This window comes from Heptranchias perlo, chromosome 10, assembly GCF_035084215.1.
Source record: "Heptranchias perlo isolate sHepPer1 chromosome 10, sHepPer1.hap1, whole genome shotgun sequence".
NCBI classification, from domain to species: Eukaryota; Metazoa; Chordata; class Chondrichthyes; order Hexanchiformes; family Hexanchidae; genus Heptranchias; species Heptranchias perlo.
The window spans coordinates 21,222,520-21,250,242 of record NC_090334.1 but is presented as its reverse complement, the minus strand read 5'-3'; the positions used below and the strand labels follow the sequence as shown (position 1 = coordinate 21,250,242).

Sequence of the window (27,723 nt, the reverse complement as noted above, 5' to 3'; positions counted from 1 at the left end):
TACGTCCTGGGTTTCTACCTGTCCAACGCACTGAGAAGGCTGGGCCTGGCCAAGCTGACCGAGCAGGCGCAGGACATCCTGTCCAGCTAGACTGTTCCCCACCCCACCCCCACCCCCACCCCCCACCTGCCCCAGGTGGAGAAGTTCCTGAAGAGGAACCTCTTCAACCCCAAGGCCATCAGACAGCGGTCGACACAAAACATTCGAAGAGTCCTGTAAGGAACGGAGATGGTGGACTCGATCGGTTTCTTCCTCAACCAGATGGTCGATGCCATTTGGCAGAACATCTCGTCCCCAGAACTGACATACAGGCACCAGGATGTAGCTTGGATGGTGGTGAGAAAGGTCCTCCAAGTGCAATGCTTCCAACTTGCACAGAACTTCAGTACCACCGCAAGCTGCCCTCGAGGCTGCATTGGGGAGGAGACCATCGTCCACCTCCTGATGGGCAGCCCCTTCGCACAGAGGGTGTGGAGAGAGATGAATTGGTATCTGTCCCAGTTCATCCCAAACAATTCGGTAACACAAGACGCTGTGCTCAACGGGCTGTTCCACGGGACGCACACCGAGACAGATATCACCTGCAGCTGGAAGACCATCAACTCGGTGAAGGAGGCCTTTTGGTCTGCCCGAAACCTGCTGGTCTTCCAGCTGAAGATGTTCACGACTGAGTGTTGCTGAAGTCCAGGAGTACGAGCTGCGGGATGCACTGAAGCGAGGTGGGACCGACACAAAGGCTCGATGAGGAAAGGCCACGGTGTACAATACAAGATGGGGTGGCCTTACACAATCAGTCAAAAAATACTGTGATTGAATTGTAATATTGAGATCGCCTTGTGTACAATCTGTAGTGTTTTTGTTTGAATTGTACTGTTTTGAAATTGTGATATTTACATTGAACTGTGTGTGTCTTTAAATTCTATGAAATAAAGTATATTAAATTTTAAAAATGTCACTGTTGCTAATGATTTGACTTAAGTTACGCACGAGTTCGACAGGGTAAAACTCTCTCTGCTGTGTTCAAGCAATATGCCTTAACTCCACATCAACTTCTGCTGCCCAAGTAAGAACATAAGAAATAGAAGCAGGAGTAGGTCATGCAGCCCTCGAGCCTGCTGCTGCATTCAATCAGATCATGGCTGATTTTCTACCTCAATTCCACTTTCCAGCCTGATCCCGATATCCCTTGATTTCCCTAGAGTCCAAAAATCTATCCATCTCAGCCTTGAATATATTCAATGACTCAGCATCCACAGCCCTCTGGGGTAGAGAATTCCAAAGATTCACAACCCTCTGCGTGAAGAAATTCCTCCTCATATCATCCTTGAATGGCCGGCCCCGTATCCTGCGATTATGCCCCCAAGTTCGAGACTCTCTGGCCAGGGGAAACAATCTCTCAGCATCGACCCTGTCAAGCCCCCTCATAATCTTATGTTTCAATAAGATCACCTCATTCTTCTAAACTTCAGAGAGTATAGGCCCATTCTACTCAACCTCTCTTCATAAGACACTACATTTTCCTTATGGCCCCTCTGACTAAGACTAGCAAATCTGCCAAACTTTGCCATTTATTGATGTTAATATAGTGATGTCTTGTATTAGTAACATGGTTAAAAATATCATAATGGCTTATTGGTTGTACAAACTCATTTCATGGTACATCTCCAGGCCTGTCAGACTAAACATGAAGGATATATATTTTAACAGAAGAAACTTTCCATTACTTTACTGTAAATGACTTTGACCTTAACCCCCAAGCCCACTTTGCATTCAAGATAAACACCATGTGCACATTGATAATACCATGAGCAGCTTGGACATTAGCTCAGGGCATCATATGTTCACTTAAATTGAGTAATCCTGGGTGTCCAATTATGAAGGTATCAGAATAAAATCTCCAGATGAGCAAAATAGAATTTGTAAATATTATTGAGAATGTGAGAATGCTGATTTGAACATGAATCCTTTAAACCCACTACTTCTTGCATTTATTGTGCTAACAGTAAGGTCTTGATCCATTGTACAAATGAAATTCTTCCTTCTGTTGCTATTCAAGTGTCAATCATTGAAAATCGTTAAATGTAGACTGTATCCTGAGAATCTGCGGAAAGGTCCTTGTGTAAAAAGGTAGTAAAATTAGTTTTTTATGGAGGATACTGGCACCTGAATCATCAGAGACCTGGGTTAGGGAACAATGCTCTCATGGAACCATTATTAAGACAAACCGCATTGCGGCACTGGAGCTGCGGATGGATTCATTATGGAGCATTCGCGATGCTGAAAACGTCGTGGATAGCACGTTTAGTGAGATGGTCACACCGCAGGTAAAGGTTGTACAGGCAAGAAGTAAGTGGGTGACCTCCAGGCAGAGTAAGAGGAGCAGGCAGGCAGTGCAGGGGTCCTCTGTGGCCGTCCCCCTCTCAAACAAATATACCGCTTTGGATATTGTTGAGGGGGATGACTTATCAGGGGAAGGCAGCAGCAGCCAACTTCCTGGCACCAGGGGTAGCTCTGCTGCACAGGCTGGGAGGAAAAAGAGTGGAAGAGCTATAGTGGTAGGGGATTCTATCATAAGGGGAACAGACAGGCGTTTCTGTGGCCGTAAACGTGACTCCAGGATGGTTTGTTGCCTCCCTGGTGCCAGGGTCATGGATGTCACTGAGCGGCTTCAGGGCATTCTCAAGGGGGAGGGTGAGCAGGCAGAGGTCGTGGTCCACATTGGGACCAACGACATAGGTAGGAAGGGAGATGAGGTCCTGCATCAAGAATTTAGGGAGCTAGGTCGCAGATTAAAGAGCAGGACCTCAAAGGTTGTAATCTCTGGATTACTCCCAGTGCCACGGGCTAGTGAGTATAGAAATAGGAGGGTAGAACAGATGAATGCGTGGCTAAAGAGTTGGTGCAGGAGGGAGGGTTTCAGTTTCCTGGCTCACTGGGCCTGCTTCTGGGGAAGGTGGGACTTGTACAAGTCGGACGGGTTGCATCTGAACCAGAGCGGGACAAATATCCTTGCGGGGAGGTTTGCTAGCACTGTTGGGGGGGGTTTAAACTAATTTGGCAGGGGGATGGGATACAGAGTGGAGCTACAATAGGGGGTGATGTGCAGCCAAATATTGAGAAAAAAACAAGTCAGCTTGGAAGACAGGGCAAATATGTGAGGGCAAGGCTGGATGGCATCTATTTTAATGCAAGGAGTCTTGCAAATAAGGTGGATGAACTGAAGGTGTTGATAAACACATGGGAGTATGATATTGTTGCTGTCACAGAGACATGGTTGAGGGAGGGGCAAGACTGGCAGCTCAATATTCCGGGGTACAGAATCTTCAGGCGAGACAGAGGGGGAGGTATAAGAGGAGGGGGGGTCGCAATATTAATTAAAGAATCAATTACTGCCATAAGGAGGGATGATATATTAGCAGGTTCCTCAAATGAGGCCATATGGGTGGAGCTTAAAAACAAAAAGGGGGCAAGCACTTTGATGGGAGTGTACTATAGGCCCCCAAACAGTCAGGGGGAGATAGAGGAACAGATATGTCGGCAAATCTCAGAAAATTGTGCAAATAATAGGGTAATAATAGTGGGGGGTTTCAACTTCCCCAATATTAACTGGGATACTCAGAGTGTAAAAGGCTTAGAGGGTACAAAATTCTTAACGTGCATCCAGGAGAGCTTTTTGAGCCAGCATGTAGAAAGTCCTACAAGAGAGGGGGCGGTACTGGACCTAATTCTAGGGAATGTGGCCGGCCAAGTGGAAGAAATGCTAGTAGGTGAGCACTTTGGTGACAGTGACCATAATTCAGTGAGATTTAAGGTGGCCATGGAAAAGGACAGGGAGGGGCCGGAAATAAAGGTTCTAAATTGGGGGAAGGCCGATTTTAATAGGATAAGGCAGGATCTGGCCAAAATGGACTGGGATCAACTGCTTGTAGGAAAATTCGCACCGGAGCAATGGGAGTCTTTCAGAAGGGAGATTGAGACCATACAATGGCAACATGTTCCCGTAAAGGTCAAGGGTGGTTCCAAGAACTCCAGGGAACCTTGGATGTCAGGGGATATACGAGAATGGATTCGGAAAAAAAGGAGGGCTTTTGGCAGATACAAAAGGCGAAGGACGGAGGAAGCCCTAGAGGAGTACAAAAAGTGCAGGGGGATACTTAAAAAGGAAATTAGGAGATCAAGGAGGGGCCATGAAAAAACACTGGCGAGCAAAATAAAGGAAAATCCTAAGATGTTTTATAAGTATATTAAGGGTAAGAGGATAACTAGGGAAAAAATAGGGCCTATTAGGGACAAAAATGGCAATCTGTGTGTGGAGCCGGAAGATGTAGGAAGTGTTCTAAATGAATTTTTTGCATCTGTTTTCACTATGGAGAAGGACGACGTAGACATAGAAATACGACAGGGGGACTGTGATACACTCGAACATATTAACATCGAGTGGGAGGAGGTATTGGCGGTTTTAGCAGGCCTAAAAATGGATAAATCCCCAGGCCCGGACGAAATGTATCCCAGGCTACTGTGTGAGGCAAAGGAGGAGATTGCGGGGGCTCTAACACATATATTCAGAACCTCTCTGGCCACAGGGGATGTGCCAGAGGACTGGAGAACCGCTAATGTAGTACCATTATTCAAGAAGGGGAGTAGGGAAAAACCGGGGAACTACAGGACAGTGAGCCTAACATCAGTGGTAGGAAAATTATTGGAAAAAATTCTGAAGGACAAAATTAGTCTCCACTTGGAGAAGCAAGGATTAATCAGGGATAGTCAACATGGCTTTGTCAAGGGAAGATCATGTCTGACTAATTTGATTGAATTTTTTGAGGGGGTGACTAGGCGTGTGGATGAGGGTAACGCAGTGGATGTGGTATACATGGATTTCAGTAAGGCCTTCGATAAAGTCCTGCACAGGAGACTGGTCAAGAAGGTACGAGCCCATGGAGTCCAGGGTGCCTTGGCACTTTGGATACAAAACTGGCTTAGTGGCAGAAGGCAGAGGGTGATGGTCGAAGGTTGCTTTTGTGACTGGAAGCCTGTGGCCAGTGGGGTACCGCAGGGATCGGTGCTGGGTCCCTTGCTGTTTGTGGTCTACATTAATGACTTGGATATGAATGTAAAAGGTATGATCAGTAAGTTCGCTGATGATACAAAAATTGGTAGGGTGGTAAATAGCGAGGAGGATAGCCTCAGTCTGCAGGACGATATAGATGGGTTGGTCAGATGGGCGGAACAGTGGCAAATGGAATTTAACCTGGAAAAGTGCGAGGTGATGCACTTTGGAGGGACGAACAAGGCAAGGGAATACACAATGAATGGGAGGACCCTCGGCAAGACAGAGGGTCAGAGGGATCTTGGTGTGCAAGTTCACAGATCCCTGAAGGCGGCGGAACAGGTAGATAAGGTGGTAAAGAAGGCATATGGGATACTTGCCTTTATTAGCCGAGGCATAGAATATAAGAGCAAGGAGGTTATGATGGAGCTGTATAAAACACTGGTTAGGCCACAGCTGGAGTACTGTGTGCAGTTCTGGTCGCCACACTATAGGAAGGATGTGATCGCTTTGGAGAGGGTGCAGAGGAGATTCACCAGGATGTTACCAGGGCTGGAGCGCTTCAGCTATGAAGAGAGACTGGGAAGATTGGGTTTGTTTTCCTTGGAGCAGAGGAGGCTGAGGGGGGACATGATTGAGGTGTACAAAATCATGAGGGGCACAGATAGGATGGATACTAAGGAGCTTTTTCCCTTTGTTGAGGGTTCTATAACAAGGGGGCATAGATTCAAGGTAAAAGGCGGGAGGTTTAGAGTGGATTTGAGAAAGAACTTTTTCACCCAGAGGGTGGTTGTAGTCTGGAACTCACTGCCTGAGAAGGTTGTGGAGGCAGGAACCCTCACAACATTCAAGAAGCATTTGGATGAGCACTTGAAATGCCATAGCATACAAGGCTACGGACCAAATGCTGGAATATGGGATTAGATTCGACTGGGCTTGATGGCCGGCGCGGACACGATGGGCCGAAGGGCCTCTATCCGTGCTGTCTAACTCTATGACTCTATGACTGCTGATCCATTATGATCTTTACTCATTACCTGTAGCTTTATGCAGAAAAAAAAGTGCCGAACCAACCTTAAACGCCCAATTTTGGGTTTGGTATAAATGTACATAGTTGTGATGCAATGGGAGATAGAGGGATACAGACTTGTGGGGAGGAAAATGATCTAAGTGCGACCTCTGTGTTGTGTTGAAACCAGTGAAGCAAAGATGGAAGGCCATAAAACTGTGTTTTGTTTTATATTGCTACCTTGTACTGCAGGTTGTCATGATGCACCAAGATTACAAATACATACTCTGATAATACTTGAAGGAATATTCAGCTAACACTTACACCGAATCATCTTTCTTTGTGCTTGCTTTCTCACAGCTAACAATAATTTCTATCATGTTTTGCTTTAATTATGTTAGGGTTCAATTAAATGGCCATTGTCCAAATTTGGGCAAGTTTTCTTATCATCCAACTTGAACCCTGATCCCAACTATTGAATTTGAGGAGCTAAATTACATTTTTTGTAGAATCACTTACATTTTTGAGGAGAGCAGCAAACTTCTTTTGGTAGTTCAAATTGAAACTCTTAAGGCCAACCTAGTCATAGTTTGCCCTTTACCAAATCAGACTATTTCAAGGTGAGCAAAAAAGGTTCTAACTTTACAGCCTAGTAGTGCGCTGCACAATAGAACTTGTTTTTCCATGTGTTCAAATGAGACAGATTTCTGCAACAATGAAGCTTTCTTCGTTTCACTTCACTTTATTTAATTTTATTTGAATGCATACATTACAGCAGCTGGAACAAAAGTTGTCATAAAATAATTAAAAGCTGGGGAGGAGGAAGGTTGCCGACTGAGAGAGTGGTGAGTGGAGCCTTGGATTATACTTTCAACCATCAATCAATCTGGAGTCAGTTTCTGCAGGCACAGTTCATTGCCAGTGTTAACCGCCTGGTAGGTACCCATTCTGGATGTCACACTTTGAGATAAATTAGCACTGGGCCTTAGGTTCTTTGGAGAATTGTTTTCCCCTCTCTTGCATCATTGGATATAGTTTCCATTGATCCCCTTTGCTCAAGTTAGCATGCAGACCACTCATTCATACTGTTGGTCTTATTAAATTGGTTAATTACTCAATTCTCATGAATTTTAATGTAAATTTCCACTCCAATTTCCAAGAATTATGTCTTTTAACACTTCAAAATGTTTATCGGGGGTATTTACTGCTGTTTTGAGACTATAGCTTGAAGACTGTTTTCGGGCTTTAAGGCTGTGTAACTGAGCAGTTCCTTGAATCTGAGAAAGTTGAGTCTCTTTTAAATTAAAGGACTCCCACAACAAATGTTCTTTTTGCCAAAAAATGTCTTGCATAATTCCTACCTAGCCAGCTAAAGTAATTAATTATTTTTCCAAATTCCTGCAACCTCTTTTTTTTAAAAAAATGAACTGTTTTGAGCCTGCAGTCACTGAGATAATGTCTGCAGGGGTTGCTAAGCAATAGAATGTGTAGTTAGTGACACTGAGGTTTGTTAATTCTTTTATTGAGGGTGTCATTTGGGACCCATCTCTCAACAGGTTCTTCCACAGATAAAATTATTCCTGGTGTAACCATCTTTAAAGCTATAGAAATTAGTTCACTTATAAAGCTGACAAAATATAAAGAGGCTTTGTAGGAAGAATGACCTTTTGGGTAGCATAGACCGTCTACTTCAGAAATTAGTAAGCCGCCTACAATAGCTGGCTTGCTCTGTCCCACTCGTGAAAAATAGACTAGTTCTTCTCTTAACGTTGCTGCAGTGCTTTATGCAGCAATTTTACATCAACAGTTACTGAATTCTGAAGTAAATTTGTCAGCTTTTTGCCAATGAAAATATTAGTCTCTTTCAACGTAAAAAGTGCCACAAGTGACTCTCTTCTGTTTACTTTCCCAACACTCCACCCACACATTGGCAGCTGTTAGGCCATTTTATCTACAGCCTTACCTAAATAGCCTAAAAAGGCTATTTGTATATTTGTGTGAGTAATTTTGAATAGAGTACTGTGCAGACATGGCGCTATAGCCAGAAGTTTACAAAAGTTCAGCTCCCTTCAGCCAAACTGAACACTCCTCTCAAAGCAATTGTGGGACAGTTATTATATGTATTCTGGACCCCTTCCTGTTTGATTCTTTTTGCTATTTGCAGCACATCTTATGTCTACAAAGTGTTCATCTATCAAGTATCCAGGGTTAGTGGCCAACTTTGTGCCCCTTTACATCACAGCTCTTCCATGATTGGCGACCCCATTTACTGTAGCAATGCTGCAATATAAAGGGGGTGACTGGAAAAGTCGAGTCTCCCCTCAAGAGGCGGTGTTTACTTGAAGTTCTGCTGGCAGTAGTGCCACCACCAATAAGTGTAAATAGCAGCACTGACTACCATTTGTTTTCCGACCATTGGGCATGCTGAGTTCTCAGGCCACTAATCAGGACAGCTGTGTAGTTTTCACATTGCAGGCGTATGCAAACCTTCCCCAGCCAATGGGATTGTTACTTTTCAACAACTGCACGTATGCAATGTATTTTCTCCACTGGTACTATGCAACCAGCTGTATATGTAATGCTAGATCCATAGCAACAGGAGCTCCAGCACAGAGCAATTCATATGATATCAATGTAAAAGGGGCATTATTTGTAGCAAAAAAAAGTTTGAATTTTTGGGGGGTGTTCTTGTACCTTTTTGCTATTTAGAGCAGGTTTTGGTGGCATGGGCACCTTTTTTGTCAGTTATCTGCTACCCCCACTCTACACTCCGCCCCCCCCCCCACCTCCCCCAGCCAAAAATGAAATAGGAGAATCAGACACACATGCGATACAAACAAAGGCTGTTTATTTTAACAAGAAAATTAGCTTTTCAATTTCTTAACAAAAAACTGCTATCACGGACTGGAAGGAAATTCTAACTCAAAACGATGAAATTGCAATAGTATTTTCCCCCACTGACAGTTCAAACTGATGCAAAATTAATTAAACAGAGGATTAAAATAATTCTCTGTGATGTGAGAACATAACAGTTACACAATTCATGAAGTATAATCTCATTTATCCTATTATATTTTGCACATTACTGGAAAATTCAAAGGTCAATATTTATATTTTCTGCAATAATATCTGTAGGTGCATACTGTAAAAGCATTCATTCATGCGTTTTGACACACTGCAAATGAAGATGTATCACATATCAAAAAAACCTCTGAATCAAAACATTTGTGTTGTCATTGGGCTGCCAGTTTGTTTTGTCCTTCTTGGTAACCCAACCCATACTACCTCTTTTTATCTTCTTGTTTGTTCCTTTAATGATCACAAACTAAGGTGTAACCTTTACTGCTAAAATTAAATCAAAGCCATTTCCAAATACTGTATAATTAAAAGGAGATTGTATTAACTTGTATTTAAAGCCGAGCAAAATGTTCACTCAGCAACTATGGTTTTCTTCCATCTTCCCTTTTCCAAACAATAAGATCTGGCGTGGCAGGATGTGGGAATATAAGTGGCACATCACTGAGATCAAGGATGCAAGTTTGTGCCTGCATCCCCCAAGTGATCTCAGCTAGGCTGTTGAGAGTAGTTGCTTCTGTACAGGGAGGTAAGGTGGGAGAGTAGAAGTCACCCTTGAACCGCACAGCAGCCAGTTGCAGAGCAGCAAACAGAAGTGTTGCCCACTTTCTAATCATGGGAACGGTGCCTCATGATTTTTTAAAAATTTGTTCATGGTATGTGGGCCTCGCATTCATTGCCCATCCCTAATTGCCCTTGAGAATGTGGTTATGAGCCGCCGCCTTGAATTGCAGCAGTCCGTGTGGTGAAGGTTCTCCCACAGTGCTGTTAGGTAGGGAGTTCCAGGATTTTGACCCAGCGACGATGAAGGAACGGTGATATATTTCCAAGTCGGGATGGTGTGTGACTTGGCGGGGAACGTGCGGGTGGTGTTGTTCCCATGTGCCTGCTGCCCTTGTCCATCTCGGTGGTGGAGGTGCTGTCGAAGAAGCCTTGGCAAGTTGCTGCAGTGCATCCTGTGGGTGGTACACGCTGCAGCCACGGTGCGCCGGTGGTGGAGGGGGTACCAATCAAACGGGCTGCTTTGTCCTGGATGGTGTCAAGCTTCTTGAGCGTTGTTGGAGCTGCACTCATCCAGGCAAGTGGAGAGTATTCCATCACACTCCTGACTTGTGCTTTGTAGATGGGTGGAAGGGCTTTGGGGAGTCAGGAGGTGAGTCACTCGCCTCAGAATACCCAGCCTCTGACCTGCTCTTGTAGCCACAGTATTGATATGGCTGGTCCAGTTAAGCTTCTGGTCAATGGTGACCCCCAGGATGTTGATGGTGGGGGATTTGGCGATGGTAATGCCGTTGAATGACAAGGGGAGGTGGTTAGACTCTCTCTTGTTGGAGATGATCATTGCTTGGCACTTGTCTGGCGCAAATGTTACTTGCCACTTATCAGCCCAAGCCTGGATATTGTCCACGTCTCGCTGCATGTGGGCACGGACTGCATCATTATCTGATGTTATGGTGTCTCAGCTGGAAAAGGAGAAAATAGTGTATTTTTTTTAAAAAGGGCTATATCATTTAAATATCATTTTTAAAAAATATTTTGGTATGTTATGATAATTTATGGTTTTCCAGTACTTTACATTTTGCACAGACTGGGGACAAGATATTTTGGTTCGTTGGAAAACTTTGAAATAGGAAGCAGGCGTGAATTTAACCTGGGCAAAGCAGGGACCAAAAAAAAACTGCAGACTATTCCATTCTATTATCCCTTTGTTATGTGCTATGAATTGCTGGAATTTTGTACAGAATCTTTTTGGTACTTTTTTGAAGTATAAGTGTTGCTAATAAAGAATTACCCACTGCCCTCATTTACAATGTCAGAAGAGCAAAATTTCATGAAGCGATTTTTTTTTTTTCTCTCTGCACAAAATGTCTATTCTCAAGCTGCATAAGACAACTGATTAAGTACAAAACAAATAAAGACAATGTGTCCTTCCTGAAACAGTTCTTCAGCACTGTCTTGCAGCCCTGCTCCTTTAGAAAGTGCCTCATTGATATTGCAAGGCTGTTTCTGTAGCAGCTGGTTTGACTTTAAAACAATGGGGGTGTGTGTGCCAATACAACTGTCGAGGCCACTAAGTACCACATACAGCACCACAAAATTGGCTGCTGCCACCACCAGACCAAGTGAGGGTACGGTAGCATAGTGGTTATGTTACTGGACTAGTAATCCAGAGGCCTGGACTAATAATCCAGAGTCATGAGTTCAAATCCTGCCACAGCATCTGGGGAATTTAAATTCAATTAAATAAAATCTGGAATTAAAATACTAGTAATGGTGGCCATGAAGCTACCGGATTGTTGTAAAAACCCATCTGGTTCACTAACGCCCTTTAGGGAAGGAAACCTGCCGTCCTTACCCGGTCTGACATATATGTGACTCTCGACCCACAGCAATCTGGTTGATTCTTAATTGCCCTCTGAAATGGCCTTGCAAGCCACTCAGTTGTAAAATCTCACTTTAAAAAAACGTCATAAGAATAAAACCTGAAGGGCACTGAACATGACAAAGGCAAACCAAGCCCAGTCGACCATGCAAAGTCCTCCTCACCAACATCTGGGGACTTGTGCCAAAATTGGGAGAGCTGTCCCACAGACGAGACAAGCAAAAGCCTGTCATAACTATACTCACAGAATCATACCTTTCAGCCAACGTCCCAGACTCTTCCATCACCATCCCTGGGTATGTCCTGTCCCTCCGGCAGGACAGACCCACCAGAGGTGGCGGTACAGTGATATACAGTTAGGAGGGAGTGGCCCTGGGAGTCCTCAACATTGACTCTGGACTCCATGAAATCTCATGGTATCAGGTCAAACATGGGCAAGGAAACCTCCTGCTGATTTCCACCTACCGCCCTCCATCAGCTGATGAATCAGTCCTCCTCCATGTTGAACACCACTTGGAGGAAGTACTGAGGCTAGCAAGGGCACAGAATGTACTCTGGGTGGGGGACTTCAATGTCCATCACCAAGAGTGACTCAGTAGAACCACTACTGACCGAGCTGGCTGAGTCCTGAAGGACATAGCTGCCAGACTGGGCCTGCGGCAGGTGGTGAGCGAACCAACACGAGGGAAAAACTTACTTGACCTCGTCCTCACCAATCTACCTGTCGCAAATGCATCTGTCCGTGACAGTATTGGTAGGAGTGACCACCGCACAGTCCTCGTGGAGACGAAGTCCCGTCTTCGCACTGAGGACACCATCCAACGTGTTGTGTGGCACTACCACCGTGCTAAATGGGATAGATTCAGAACAGATCTAGCAGCTCAAAACTGGGCATCCATGAGGCGCTGTGGGCCATCAGCAGCATAATTGTATTCCAGCACAATCTGTAACCTCATGGCCCGGCATATTCCTCACTCCACCATTACCAACAAGCCAGGGGATCAACCCTGGTTCAATGAGGAGTGGAGAAGAGCATGCCAGGAGCAGCACCAGACGTACCAATAAATGAGGTGCCAACCAGGTGAAGGTACAACTCACGTCTACATGCATGCTAAACAGCAGAAACAACATGCTATAGACAGAACTAATCGATTCCACAACCAACGGATCAGATTAAAGCTCTGCAGTCCTGCCACATCCAGTCGTGAATGGTGATGGACAATTTAACAACTGCAAACATCCCCATCCTCAATGATGGTGGAGTCCAGCACGTGAGTGCAAAAGACAAGGCTGAAGCATTTGTAACCATCTTCAGCCAGAAGTGCCGAGTGGATGATCCATCTCGGCCTCCTCCCGATATCCCCACCATCACAGAAGCCAGTCTTCAGCCAATTCGATTCACTCCACGTGATATCAAGAGTGCATTGAGTGCACTGGATACAGCAAAGATTATGGGCCCCGACAACATCCTGGCTGTAGTGCTGAAGTTTTGTGCTCCAGAACTAGCAGCACCTCGAGCCAAACTGTTCCAGTACCGCTGCAACACTGGCATGTACCCGACAATGTGGAAAATTGCCCAGATATGTCCTGTCCACAAAAAGCAGGACAAATCCAATCCGGCCAATTACCGCCCCATCAGTCTACTCTCAATCATCAGCAAAGTGATAGAAGGTGTCGTCGACAGCTCTATCAAGCGACACTTACTTACCAATAACCTACTCACCAATGCTCAGTTTGGGTTCTGCCAGAACCACTCAGCTCCAGACCTCATTACAGCCTTGGTCCAAACATGGACAAAAGAGCTGAATTCCAGAGGTGAGGTGAGAGTGACTGCCCTTGACATCAAGGCAGCATTTGACTGAGTGTGGCACCAAGGAGCCCTAGTAAAATTGAAGTCAATGGGAATCGGGGAAAACTCTCCAGTGGCTGGAGTCATACCTAGCACAAAGGAAGATGGTAGTGGTTGTTGGAGGCCAATCATCTCAGCTGCAGGGCATTGCTGCAGGAGTTCCTCAGGGCAATGTCCTAGGCCTAACCATCTTCAGCTGCTTTATCAGTGACCTTCCCTCCATCATGAGGTCAGAAATGGGGATGTTCGCTGATGATTGCACAGTGTTCCGTTCCATTCGCAACCCCTCAAATAATGAAGCAGTCCGTGCCCACATGCAGCAAGACCTGGATAACATCCAGGCTTGGGCTGATAAGTGGCAAGTAACATTCACGCCAGACAAGTGCCAGGCAATGACCATCTCCAGCAAGAGTGAGGCTAACCACCTCCCCTTGATATTCAACGACATTACCATCGCCGCATCCCCCACCATCAACATCCTGGGGGTCACCACTGACCAGAAACTTAACTGGACCAGCCATAGAAATACTGTGGCTACAAGAGCAGGTCAGAGGCTGGGTATTCTGCGGCGAGTGACTCACCTCCTGACTCCCCAAAGCCTCTCCACCATCTGCAAGGCACAAGTCAGGAGTGTGATGGAATACTCTCCACTTGCCTGGATCAGTGCAGCTCCAACAACACTCAAGAAGCTCAACACCATCCAGGACAAAGCAGCTCGCTTGATTGGTACCCATCCACAACCCTAAACATTCACTCCCTTCACCACCGGCGCACAGTGGCTGCAGTGTGTACCATCCACAGGATGCACTGCAGCAACTCGCCAAGGTTTCTTCGACATCACCTCCCAAACCCACGACCTCTTCTACCTAGAAGGACAAAGGCGGCAGGCACATGGGAACAACACCACCGTTCCTTCATCGTCGCTGGGTCAAAATCCTGGAACTCCCTTCCTAACAGTACTGTGGGAGAACCTTCACCACACGGACTACAGCGGTTAAAGGCGGCTCACCACCACCTTCTCAAGGGCAATTAGGGATGGGCAATAAATGCCGGCCTCGCCAGCGACGCCCACATCCCATGAACGAACAAAAAGAAACGTAACCAAATATTGGGGTTCAGTAAAAAATCTTGCCAGGTAACTCATTAATTGGAGTTCCTTAGATGCAGGGCAGAGGAAAAAGGGGCAGTTCTGTTGCATTAGGTCTCCGCCCCATTGCATCCCACCGAAATCTCCTGCGGCTTCTCCACAGGACGCGAATAGGTCTGTACCTGTCGTCGTCACAGAGACAGTGCAGTTATTGGAACGAGTCAGGAGGATGCATTTCCACCTGTTTCTTCTGGTAAACCTCAATGGGTACCCTTGTACTCTTATTTCCTCCCAGTTTACTAGATGCACAGTTCATCCAGAAAGTGGGTCTGCGCCTATAGTCCACCTGAGCAATTCAAATGGGCTTGGGGAGGAAAAACGGTTTGCTACCTCCTCATGCACCTGTTTGGGCCATTGGGTACTCATAGAGGAAAATGTCACCTCTCTTTTTTTCTACATTTGAAGCTAAGATACCACACTTAAAAATGTTTGAAAAAGCACCCTAGTTTACAGTGCAGGAATGACCACTGAGAAGTAATCCATTTGTTCATAAGAGCTTTGGGAGCAAGTTGCACAGAAGACAAGGGACGAAATAGTGAACCATCAGCATCCATTAGAAGAATGGAATAGTTTGCAGTTTTTTTTGTTCCCTGCTTTGCCCAGGTTAAATTCACGCCTGCTTCCGTTTTAACCGCAGCGGGTTTGGGGGCGTCCAAGTAACTCATCTGGAGAGGCGGGTCTGTGATTATAATATGTAAATGAGGCTCCGTTCTTGCTATTTTGGCAGCCATTTAAATTTAACTCTGGTTGGCTGGGTTTCTCAGGGCTCGGAAAACCCTGCAGCTGAAGGAAGGCGGGAGAAGCCGGTTCCAGCAGGTAAGTGTTTTTTTGTCGCACTGCTTGTGGGCCAGAAGGAGCAAGAGTGCTTTCCCTGGCCCCTCAAGCAAATCTTCTGCCGACCACTGTTAACTATATCCATGTGATTTATATCAATTAGTGTTAATTGTATTCAGGTGGTGCGTATCAATTGGGAACTCTCTTGTATCCATTTATAAGAGAGCTGATCTTGGATGTGGTGGGGTAATATCGATCTCTGTGAATAAAGGCTTGGAAGCAACTGAAGATCAGGCTGTAGTATTCTATCCTTCACCACCTGGCTATCCAGCTTATAACAACGACCCCCTCCAAACCGACAATGTTCCCAGTCCCCAGCTATGGCCTTCTACCACTGGCTTTCCCGCCCACCTGTCAATCTGGCTGACTGATGGGTGGAAAATGGAGTAAAAGAATGATCATGAGATCCTGCCATTAAATGCGGCAGGACCTCCACGTTCCTGGCATTTCTGGGTGGTTCTTCCCCGCAAACACGCGTCCCCGCCTGCCTGTAAATATCGGGGCCTATAACTTTTTTCTCCTGCCACTGCTTTCTTAAATTCTTCAATAATTGGACATGACCGTAATGTGTTAATGTACCTAGATGCTGAAGCAGCCCTTTTGTGGTCCAGTTGGAGTCTTTCCTACTGTGTATAACATTTTCATTTGAATTTCTTGGCTGCAGTATTAACTTTCTCCAGACTGCCTCCCAATTATATGCCTATAGCAGAGTTTTTAATTTCCTAACACCTGGCTTCCTGGTGCATGGTAGCTTGAGAGAAAGACAGAGACTTCACACAGGACCTTCAGGAAGCTCTTGGCATAAACTGAATTAAATGTTTTTGATAGACCGAGATTTTAAAGGAGCACTGTTTTCATGAAAAATTCTTTCGCAATTTTTTTTTGGGGAGGGGAAGAAAGCTGTGACGCAGGAAGATGTTGAGTAGTTCATTTGATTACGACACAATATATTTGCGAATAGATTCATGTGTGCATTTTGTCCATTGTGTTATCAATTGGTTTGAGATGACATCAGGTATCCTGCAGAAGTGTGCAATCTCATTGTCCTTGTTTGATGTCGTCATATTATATCATCTACCTGGTGACACTTTGTTCAATCAGTGCAATTATATTACAGGTCTCAAATATGCAGATGATGCTGGTTTTATCAAGGCACTCATCAAACACCAATCAATGCACTATTCTGCCTTGAAAGGGAAGTAAGCAAAGTTGATATCTCAATGTACAGCAACATTGAACATCTTTGCTTTGGATTTAACAATGGGTAAGACCCAGATACATCTTCCAGGTGTGTCTGGTGAATGGGTATTCAAATTTAGATATTTGCGCAGTATCATCACTGAAGATGAAAGAGGTACCTAAATCTCAAATTGAGGATAGGTGCAGCACAACTCATCATTCGGGATCTTTGAAGGTTATGAAACTGCATATCTAGTTTCTCCTACATCAAAATTTGGTTATTCGTAAACCTAAGCTTGACTGAGGAGCAGGGATAACACTCCAGGCTGGTGAAGATTAGTTGAACGCATGATGTATCACAGGCCTATACAAAATCCAATTGAATTATGAAACTAACTGGACAATCAATACCAACAAAATAATTCTGAAAATTTAAGCAGTAACCAATAATAGTTGCATTTTTCTGCAACTATAGTATGCAATCACTTTTCAGAAAAACATCGATTACAAAAGTTCATAGGCCATTTTAATCTCCAGTAGAGATGGGCCTGTAATTTTCCAGTTCTGACTTGTTACCTTTTTTGAATATTGGCACCACAAGGACTGTTAAATATATAAGCAAGGGGTTTGCTGAGCACAGCTCCCATTTCTTTGGGTGAATACCTTCAGGACTAGCAACCAGATATGTTTTGAGACCCCTTTATTCTATCCAGGACCATATCTTCATCCACTTTGACACTTACAACTTTAGTCAACTGAACACACAGCATTGTACTCTGAAGTGAAGACTGATACAAAGTAGTCATTTAAAACCTGCCCTATCCTGGGTAATCTGAATAAGTGATTAATTTGGTATTCATGTATATCACAGATATTTGATACACAAGCAGAGAGTTGTTGGCATGCTCAGTTTTGCGAAGAACCCAGAATATTTCCAGGAATTGAGGAAATTACTGCTCACGTTTAATAAAAAATCAAATGAAAGCAACAAAACTCACAATGTACCGTTCTATGGAACTACAAACAGATGCAGGAATTGTTTGCTATGGAACTACAAACAGATGCAGGAATTGTTTGCAGCACACACTTACTACTTCAAAGGAATCAAAACTTTAATTAGAGGAGACAAAGTTGCTGAAAACCTAAGGATGCGTTTTTAAAATGGACAATAGATCTGAAGACATTGGAATCTGTAAAATGTAATTAAAACTGATGCCGGAATGTCTATGGTTTGATGCTATGTTGCACAGCAATGCAACAAGAACTAATTTTGTGAGTCCTAAATGTACTGAGACACCAGTACAGTGTAAAAGGAATAATGGGCACAAACCCATGTTCCCAGAACTCTATATTTGCTGAATTAATTCATGAATACAAGTTTAAAAAAATGAGTTCCATTTCACCTCAACCTGGTTTTCATCAACAATCCATATACTTTCATATTTATTTACTCACAAGGGTATCCTGGCTCTTCACAACTGGTGCAGCCATCATAAGCACCATGGATAGCACTTGCTGGGGAGCAAGCAACTCTCTCCTTTCCCACTCCAGTTTCTTAATGAGTTCACCAAGTTAGCCCTTCTGGAAAATCTAAAAAAATACTGATCCTTGTCAGTGTAAACTGTGGTAATTCAATTATGTGAAGTACAAGCTACAGTTCAAAGGGGGAATAATTCTCTTATAAATTCAAATCAACTCAAAAACTTTGAATGGATACATAGAACTTTGACTTAATAATGTTTAAGAAGGTGCTCTAATTTCAACATCATGGATCACTTCCGCATCATGAGTGCTACAAAAAATTCTGTTTTTTTCTTCATTGTATATGAATCTTTTTCATTTGTACATGTATTCCATATGAACAGATGTTCCACATGTTTTGTACAAGAAATACTACTTGGACTTTAAAGACAAAAATTTCAAATTGAGCAAAAATTCATCTAGCTTTAAATAATTACAACAAATTCAGACAGAGTATGAATAGGCTCTTCAACAGACCTTGGGAAACTACCTCTCTGCAGTCTGACACTGTGGCAGGTCATTAGGCTTTTAAGATGACAAGTTACTGTTCAAGGATAGTCATGGGCTGAAACAAATGCTCCACATGAGGCTCTGGACAAAATCTTTCTTCTTCTCAACCCCATCTCCAATTTGTTTGCAGCTAAAATATGGTGTAACTACGACCTCATTTTGTTTACATAAGAACATAAGAAATAGGAGCAGGAGTAGGCCAATCGGCCCCTCGAGCCTGCTCCGCCATTCAATAAGATCATGGCTGATCTGATCCTAACCTCAAATCTAAATTCATGTCCAATTTCCTGCCCGCTTCCCGTAACCCCTAATTCCCTTTACTTCTAGGAAACTGTCTATTTCTGTTTTAAATTTATTTAATGATGTAGCTTCCACAGCTTCCTGGGGCAGCAAATTCCACAGACCTATTCCCCTCTGAGTGAAGAGGTTTCTCCTCATCTCAGTTTTGAAAGAGCAGCCCCTTATTCTAAGATTATGCCCCCTCGTTCTAGTTTCACCCATCCTTGGGAACATCCTTACCGCATCCACCCGATCAAGCCCCTTCACAATCTTATATGTTTCAATAAGATCGCCTCTCATTCTTCTGAACTCCAATGAGTCGAGTCCCAATCTACTCAACCTCTCCTCATACGTCCACCCCCTCATCCCCGGGATTAACCGAGTGAACCTTCTTTGTACTGCCTCGAGAGCAAGTATGTCTTTTCTTAAGTATGGACACCAAAACTGTATGCAGTATTCCAGGTGCGGTCTCACCAATACCTTATATAACTGCAGCAATACCTCCCTGTTTTTATATTCTATCCCCCTAGCAATAAAAGCCAACATTCCGTTGGCCTTCTTGATCACCTGCTGCACCTGCATACTAACTTTTTGATTTTCTTGCACTCGGACCCCCAGATCCCTTTGTACTGCAGTACTTTCCAGTTTCACGCCATTAAGATAATAACTTGCTCTCTGATGTTTTCCTGCCAAAGTGCATAACTTCACTTTTTCCAATATTGTATTGCATCTGCCAAATCTCCGCCCACTCACCCAGCCTGTCTATATCCCCTTGTAGGTTTTTTATGTCCTCCTCACTCTCCACTTTCCCTCCCATCTTTGTATCATCTGCAAACTTTGATACGTTACACTCGGTCCCCTCCTCCAAATCGTTAATATAGATTGTAAAGAGTTGGGGATCCAGCACCGACCCCTGCGGAACACCACTGGCTGCTGGTTGCCAGTCCGAGAATGAACCATTTATCCCGACTCTCTGCTTCCTGTTAGATAACCAATCCTCCACCCATGCCAGAATATTACCCCCAATCCAGTGATTCTTTATCTTGAGCAATAATCTTTTATGTGGCACCTTGTCAAATGCCTTCTGGAAGTCTAAATACACTATGTCCACTGGTTCCCCTTTATCCACCCTGTACGTTATGTCCTCAAAGAACTCAAGCAAATTTGTCAGACATGACTTCCCCTTCGTAAAGCCATGCTGACTTTGTCCTATTGTTTCGTTTAGCTTAAAGTATATTTTGCTTCTTATTGCCAAGTTAGCCACAGGAAGCTGTATGTCCAACCATCTCATCTATAATCTGCAGCCATTTCTCTTATCGTTGACCACCCAAGTTCAAGAAGCAGGTAGCTCCCTATCAATATGCAAGACATGTCCAACCAGCTGCCTGTGACAGACAGACATACCATCACTGGAGAGTCACAGGCATGTTTGAACGTCGCACAGCTTCAGATGAACAGTGATCTAATTTTACCACTGATGATTTCTTGACTGAAGTCTTGCATTGTTGGAAACCACAGTTTATGCGTCCAGAGGTTTACCCATTAGAACACCCTATATTTGCAGGCTTGAATTCAATTTAACACTTTTCTGATAACGTGTCCCTATGTATAATTTGGTTGCTGATTTAATATTGAGATAAACTGGCATGGTATCCCTGTGCAACAAATTCAAAAGGTTTGCAAACTGAAATGACTTTTAACAAAATGTGACAGGACATATTTGCCTGATTTGTTTTTTCTTACATTTTGTTCTTTAGTTGATAGTTGAAAATTTTGAGCAAAGTGTTGAATTCTTATGACTTCTGTCCTAAAACATTGGCCTTGTAAAGATTGACTGATGCTTTAACATCTATGTTGCACTGTGTATCTGTAATTATAATAATTTCTTCCTTCTGCAGAGATAGAATTCATTGAGGATGTTGTGCCAGAACATGACCTGTGCCCTGAGATCTCTGGCTGTCATCTGCTAAATGGGCAGTGCGTCTGTGAAACTGTACGCTCTTGTGTCAGCCAGTTCATTTACCCTGATCTGGACGCCTGTACCGCTACCTCAGGACATGTCCCAGGTACAGTAAATTGGTAACTGGATGAACATTGAAGGTAGAAAAGGACAACTGTGCATGTGGTAGTGTATGCTGGTGAATATAATTTGCATATGAATACATTTAAAATCAATTGTGCGCAAGATATGTGGATAGATAATCGTACCAATATAGAAACATGAGTACATATAATAAACGCTGCATATTGAAAATGGGCCACTAAATATATTGGCCCAGAAATTGCTCGGTGCAGAAAACCAACAGTGCTCGCGAAGTTAAGACCCATGGGAGAAGCGAGAGGATCACTCTCCCCTCGACCAATCAGATTGCAGCATTTTTGACATGCTGCGAAGAGTTTCTGCAAGCTTGGAATCATAAAATCCAGGAAGTGAAAGGTTCAACACTAAAATCATTTGTAAAACAGTTATAGAGCAAAAAAGGGGTAAGAAATAATTAAATTAAATAAAGACAAATGGGAAAAGTTTGAAAAAACATTTAAAAAATTTTTTAGTAAATTCAAAAAAGATTTTTTTTATAAGAACATAAGAAATAGGAGCAGGTGTAGGCCATACAGCCCATTCAGTAAGATCATGGCTGGTCTTCGACCTCAACTCCACTTTCCCGCCCGATTCCCATATCCCTTGATTCCCCTGGAGTCCACAAATCTATCAATCTCAGCCTTGAATATACTCAATGACTCAGCATCCACAGCCCTCTGGGGTAGAGAATTCCAAAGATTCACAATCCTCTGAGTGATGAAATTTCTCTTCATCTCAGTCCTAAATGGCCAACCCCTTATCCTGAGACTATGCCCCCTAGTTGTCGATCCTCCTGCCAGGGTTAACAGCCTCTCAGAATCTTATATGTTTCAATTAGATCAACTCTCATTCTTCTAAACTCCAGAGAGTATAGGCCCGTTCTACTCAACCTCTCCTCGTAGGACAACCCTCTCTTCCCACGAATCAATCTTGTGAACCTTTGTTGCACCGCTTCTAAGGCAAGTATATCCTCCCTTAGATAAGGAGACCAAAACTGTGCACAGTACTCCAGGTGAGGTCTCACCAAAGCCCTGTACAATTGTGGTAAGACTTCCTTACTCTTTTACTCCAACTCCTTTGCAATAAAAGCCCACATGCCATTTGCTTTCCTAATTGCCAGCTGTACCTGCATGCTAACTTTTTGTATTTCTTGTACCAGGACTCCCGAGTTTCTCTGGACACCAACATTTAATAGTTTCTCACCATTTAAAAAAATATTCTGTTTTTCTATTCTTCCTACCAAAGCGAATAACTTCACATTGTACTAGTTAATGACCAAAAACTATTAAAATAAGTAATAATGAGATTTCACATTTTTAAAAGTTAATTTTTAGTTGTTTGGCAGTCATTAAGACGTGCTGAGCTATTAAAACTTAGTTTAGACCTGGTATATTTAAGCCTACCTGTTTTGTGGTGATATTAGTTACTTTCCAGCTGGGCAGATGAGCAATTTGGCGCTGGTCCCTTGTTTCCGCTAATTCCAGCCAGCAATATCCTTTTCATTCGAAGCCATCATATCGCCAGCGAACCAAGAGGAGCAAGTTCCGAATTTCCGCGTTTCACTGAGCACGTGCGAACGTCGACACTTGCTCCTCGATTTTGCCACTAACAACGGTGAGCGCTGTTGAGCACACCGTTCTTTTCTAAGCAATTTCTGGGCCAATGTCTTAGTCAATCCCTTCTGGGCATCCATTGTTCCATGTATAATCTGCACAAGAAAATAAATATCCTGGTGAAAAATTTGGCAGTGGGATTGGTGCTGTTTTGTCTTTCTTTTTCTGATGCATATTTGCCTTTGAAGGAGTTCATGCTAAATAGACAGAGGTAGAGCCAAATGAGCTTCATTGCCAATTAAGTTGTCAGCTTTAATCAGTTTGTTTTAGTTTCCTTTGTTGTGATAGCTTTATGGAATGACTAGCGAAAAATGTTAGTGAACTTTCTCGCTCCACTCTTAAGAAAAAAGATGAAAATCTTTCCATTTTCTTATCTCTCACTAGTTTGTCTGCGATCATTAACTGTTTAAACTACCATAAGTATGTGACTATCCAACTTTATTTACTGGCTAATTGAGGCATTAAGGCTACCTTTTAAAATATAATTTGCAGAATAGAGAGTGTTCTTTCTGGTGTTTCAAAATAACACATTTAGCTTTTAATGCTACAATATTAAACATCCGCTATCCATGTCCAGCACTAATATGGAGCCACTTAAATATCAACATAAAGCACAATACTGCAGATGCTGGAAACTAAAATAAGAAATGCTGAAAACACGAAGCAGGTTAGGCAGCACCTGTGGGGTGAACAGACAAGTTAATGTTTCCGGTATGGATACTTGATCAGAACTAGAAGATATTATAAAAGAACAACATTTAAAAAGGAACAGAACAAGGGGAAGAGGGAGGGGAAAATACGCACGCAGACAGACGCATGCCCGCCGCAAGGGATCGTCTTGTTGATAGGGAAGCATGAAAAACCTCCACTTTAAATATCTATGTCTGGATCTTGGAAGCTTTTTGAATATCGGTTTGTTAATTGTGACACAACCTGTTGCATTTACATGAACCGTTTAGTTTCCTCCTGTAAAGAATAATGAAAAGAATGTCATGTTACAGTTTCTGTTGTTCCATTAAGTGTTTGGCCTGCTTCAACTTGATGCACAGAATGAAATATGTTTAAACATAAGACTGACTGGGGTCTGCAGGAGGCATTAGTTCAGGGGAGACATTTTCATCCACAATTTGAGTGTAGTTATGCATGGAACACCCACTGTGAGATTCCTGTAGACAGATGGTGCAACAGAAATTCTCAATTCATGCATGCAGAGTAACCTTTCTCAGCACCAGTTCAGTTCTCTGCTTTTAATTCCACTCTACATTTATATCAGACCTGATCGTATAATCCCCATGAAATATTAACAATTCAGAAAAAGTGGCATTGTAAAAAAAACACGTTTTTATAGCAACATCATCCAAACCATTCCACAAAATGCTTATTAATGTATTGTCATTTAAAGTTAAAATTACATGTAACTTTTTAAATCATTTTTATTACTTACCAATTGTATGGTATAAGCAAATTACATGAGAAGCCATGAGATATGATCAGTACCTACTTGTGCACCTCTCCATGATTCTTTTGCAACATTGTACGTAATTGGGTTATTTCTGTTACGATCTGACTTACATCAGTATCCAACTACTTCTCATATATCCACTGTTTATCAAAATGGCGCCTCTTAAAATATCCAAGGTTTTGATCTTTAAAGCATCTTGTTTTCTGTCACCTACAAATTTGAAAAACTTAAAGGGGAAGTGTAGTGTATTGAATTTCTCCATGCTTCTAGCTGTTGTAGAGGGAGATACCTTTACACCTAACAGTCTCTCTCAGTCACACGTTGTGTTTTGTGCACTAGAACCACTGATGGGAGGCAACCTGAGAACAGACATTTTGTGCAGCAGTCCTGCTGAGACGTCAATTTTAGTTCTGATGATGACATGAATGAGACATGGACTCAAAATCAAATGTTTTGTCACCGGTTTGAAACTATTGTTATAGGAGGGAGAATTTTACACACTGTCTGCTCCAGCCTGACTCTAACTTTATGGCGCAAAACAGGGTCTCTCAAAGTGCATGCATGAAAGCAAAGCAATCTCCAGTTAATATTTAAGAGCACAATAGTTATTAGGGAATCCCAGAAGGCTTTTAGAAATGGAGGACCTATCTTAGTAAGTTGGTTGAATTCTTTGAGGAGGTTGGTGGATGATAGTAGCCCATTATATATGTATACTGTATATCGATTTCCAGAAAGTCTTCGATAAAATGCCAAATCTCGAAATGGCTGTATTAAGAGAACGCTATTAAGTAAGGTGTTGAAATGTGGGGTAGGTGAGCAGACTTTAAGATGGATAGCAATTTGGTGCATTCTCGTAGGCAGAGGGTAGTAATTTATAGAAACAGCTCTGCATGCAAGCGGTCCACTCACTAGTAGAGTCCGGCAGCAATCAGTGTTGAGATTGTTGCTGTTCATCATCATTACCAATGATTTAAAGGAAGGAATTTTCAAGTTTTGATGATAGAATTGTGCATGCAGGAGTTAGGAAAGTAGATGAAATAAATAAGGTACAGGCTCATTTGGGTACATGTGTTGCAGATGCCCATCAATATGGATAAATGCAATATGATGTAATTCCGGGTATGTATACCAAGCAGGGTTAGCGACTGAAGTGTCAGCCTTGGCTCAGTGGTAGCATTCTCGTCTCTGTATCACTCCAGGACTTCAGCACATAATGTAGGTTGACGTTTCAGTGCTGCACTAAGTGAGTATTGTCGGAGGTGCCAACTTTTGGACAAGGTGTTAAACCAAGTCCCTGTTGGCCAGTACAAGTGGATGTTAAAAATCCCACGACACTAAGAGCAGGGAAGTTCTCCAGTAACCTGGTTAAAATTTATCCCTCAACCAACATTAACTAAATGATTATAGATTAACTGGTTGTTCCTCTAGTTGCTGTTTGTAGGACCTTGTGTGCAAATTAACAGCTGCGTTTGATTGCAAAATCACACTTCAAAAGTAATTCATTGCCTCAAGTGTCCTGAAGAAGCAAAAGGCGCTATGGTATAATTTCCTGGTGGGAAACTGATTAAGTTAGTTTCTTGCCAGTGAAAAGTGTCCTTCAAAAGAGAGCTGAACAAGTTCGTTCGAGTCGAAGATGTCTCAAGTTATAGAAGGTTAGGATTATTGCAGTCTCCAGGAGCTTGCTTGATTGCCTTCAGGGATAGGAGAGGAATTTCCAAGAGTTTTTTCCTTATTTAGCCTGAAGTTCTTCTGTCTCTCTCAGGAGTTTGCACAACTGGGATTGGAGTGTGGGTGGTGGTTGATGGTACACACAGGCGGCATCATGTCTGAATGCTGGACCAGTTGGTCTTTTCCTCTATGTCCATAGATCATGGAGCAATCATGTGAACTCGACTTCCCTGTTTAAGCAAAAAAAATGTTTCTGACCGAATGTTTGTTTTTCCTCTAGATATAGCACAGCAGTAACTGTCCTATTTCAAAAACAAGCATGCACCTGCCAAAATCACAGACTTGTTTATGTTTTTTGCAAGTTTATGAAAACCTAAATGGGACATTGTGTTCCACCTTGTATTTTAGATGTGTTCCAGAAATTTTTGTTTGTCGTAGAATTTGCATAAAAGATGCCTTTTGCCAAAGACATATGTTAGATCATGTCCTGAATTATTAGTTTATCAATTGGTGAATATCCATGTATTAATGCTAATCTATCCTGATTGTGTAACTGCACACCAGAAAAGAGACCATCATGGAATGCGACCATGATGGATGGGCCCCACCTTTGGCGACCGTGCCTTCAGCCGTCGAGGCCCGAAGCTCTTGAATTCCCTCCCCAAACCTTGGTGCCTCTCCACCTCGCTTTCCTCCTTTAGGATGCTCCTTTAAAACCTACCTCTTTGGCAAAGCTTTTGGTCACATGTCCTAATATCTCTTTCTTTGTCTCGGTGTCAATCTTTGCCTGATTACGCTCCTGAGAAGCGCCTTGGGACATTTTACTATGTTAAAGGCGCTATATAAATGTAAATTGTTGCGTAACTCCCATATGACAGGGATGTGTCACAAATGGTATATTTTACACAATCATCACCGTCCTAAGATGTACGTTGCTTGTGCCATTGTGAAGCTGATCACTTAGTGGGGAAAAAAATCAAGAAAATGCTGGGTTTCTTTTAGAAAATCAAGAAATGTAACCTTATGTAAGTGTCAGTTTAATGGAACTGCTATGTCCACCAGAGCTATTTGAAATAGCGGTGAGAATGATGGGACAAACTGGAAGAGAGGCAGGGAGGGGAAAGGTGAGGGGCAAGCCAAAATGAAAGTGGAGAATGGAAAAAGAGAAGATTGGGTAAATGTCAGGAGGCAGACATATATGAGGAAACTGGGGAACATTAAAAAGTAATTACAGCAGTGGCTATAAATCCCCTGGTTGTGAATAACTGCTGGTAAACCTATACATGTGGCTTAAATTACATTTATAGTCAAATTTCATTTGTTAGGACTAGTTTAATTTTACAAAGGGATAATGTGACATAGTAATTACAACACGGAAACTGACCATTCAGCCCAACCAGTCCGTGTTGGTGTTTATCCTCCGCACAGTGGGTAGTCCTAATCTTATGTAGACACCGGGTTCCCATAGCCCTTTACCCTCCTCTCTTCCTTTCCTTCAACCACCTATCTAACCTATTCTTAAATGTTGACACATGACCTCTGCATCAATCACTAGTGCATTCTACAGTTTCAGAGCCCTCTGTGTTTTAAAAAAAAGTTCATTGTGCTTTGTGTCCTAAATCAATGACAGTCATGTGAAACCAAATTCAGAATATTTTTTTTCTATCATTGGACATGTTCACTTCTTCAACTTAGCAAAATTTGGCTTCTTAATTTCACCAAAAAAATAAACAAGTACAATTTTATTCACCAGGCTGGATCTACTAGAACATCTGCTTATTTTTCAGTGGTAGATTTTGTGGGGTATATTTCACAGATCTTTGTGAAAATGTCCAACGAAGATTTTAAGTGCTGTTATTAAGTCAAATGCAATACATTTGCATTTTGTGCCCAGTGTTGCACCACTTTCAAACTGTTAAGTTTGATTTATGCAGATTGTATTCCACCTGTGCAATGCAGTCAAGTTAATTATTGCATACTTCAATTTTGCACATTTAAAGATTTGTGTGCTGCAAAAGAAAAGGTGTAGTTAATGTAGATAAAATTAAATTTAGAAGAACAGTATGC

General features: G+C 42.8%; 1 protein-coding gene across 2 annotated transcripts in view; it reads left to right on the top strand.

Moving 5' to 3' along the window:
- Positions 1–27,723, top strand: part of LOC137326328 (cysteine-rich motor neuron 1 protein-like) — a 272,715-nt gene that overhangs the window by 42,361 nt on the left and 202,631 nt on the right. Inside the window, exon 2 of one of the 2 annotated variants that reach the window (XM_067991312.1) lies at positions 20,732–20,899. The exons of the other annotated variant lie outside the window; for it this stretch is intronic. Coding sequence (XP_067847413.1) covers positions 20,732–20,899 — 168 coding nt within the window. The remainder of the gene's footprint in view (positions 1–20,731; positions 20,900–27,723) is intronic. 2 annotated transcript variants of the gene reach the window in all.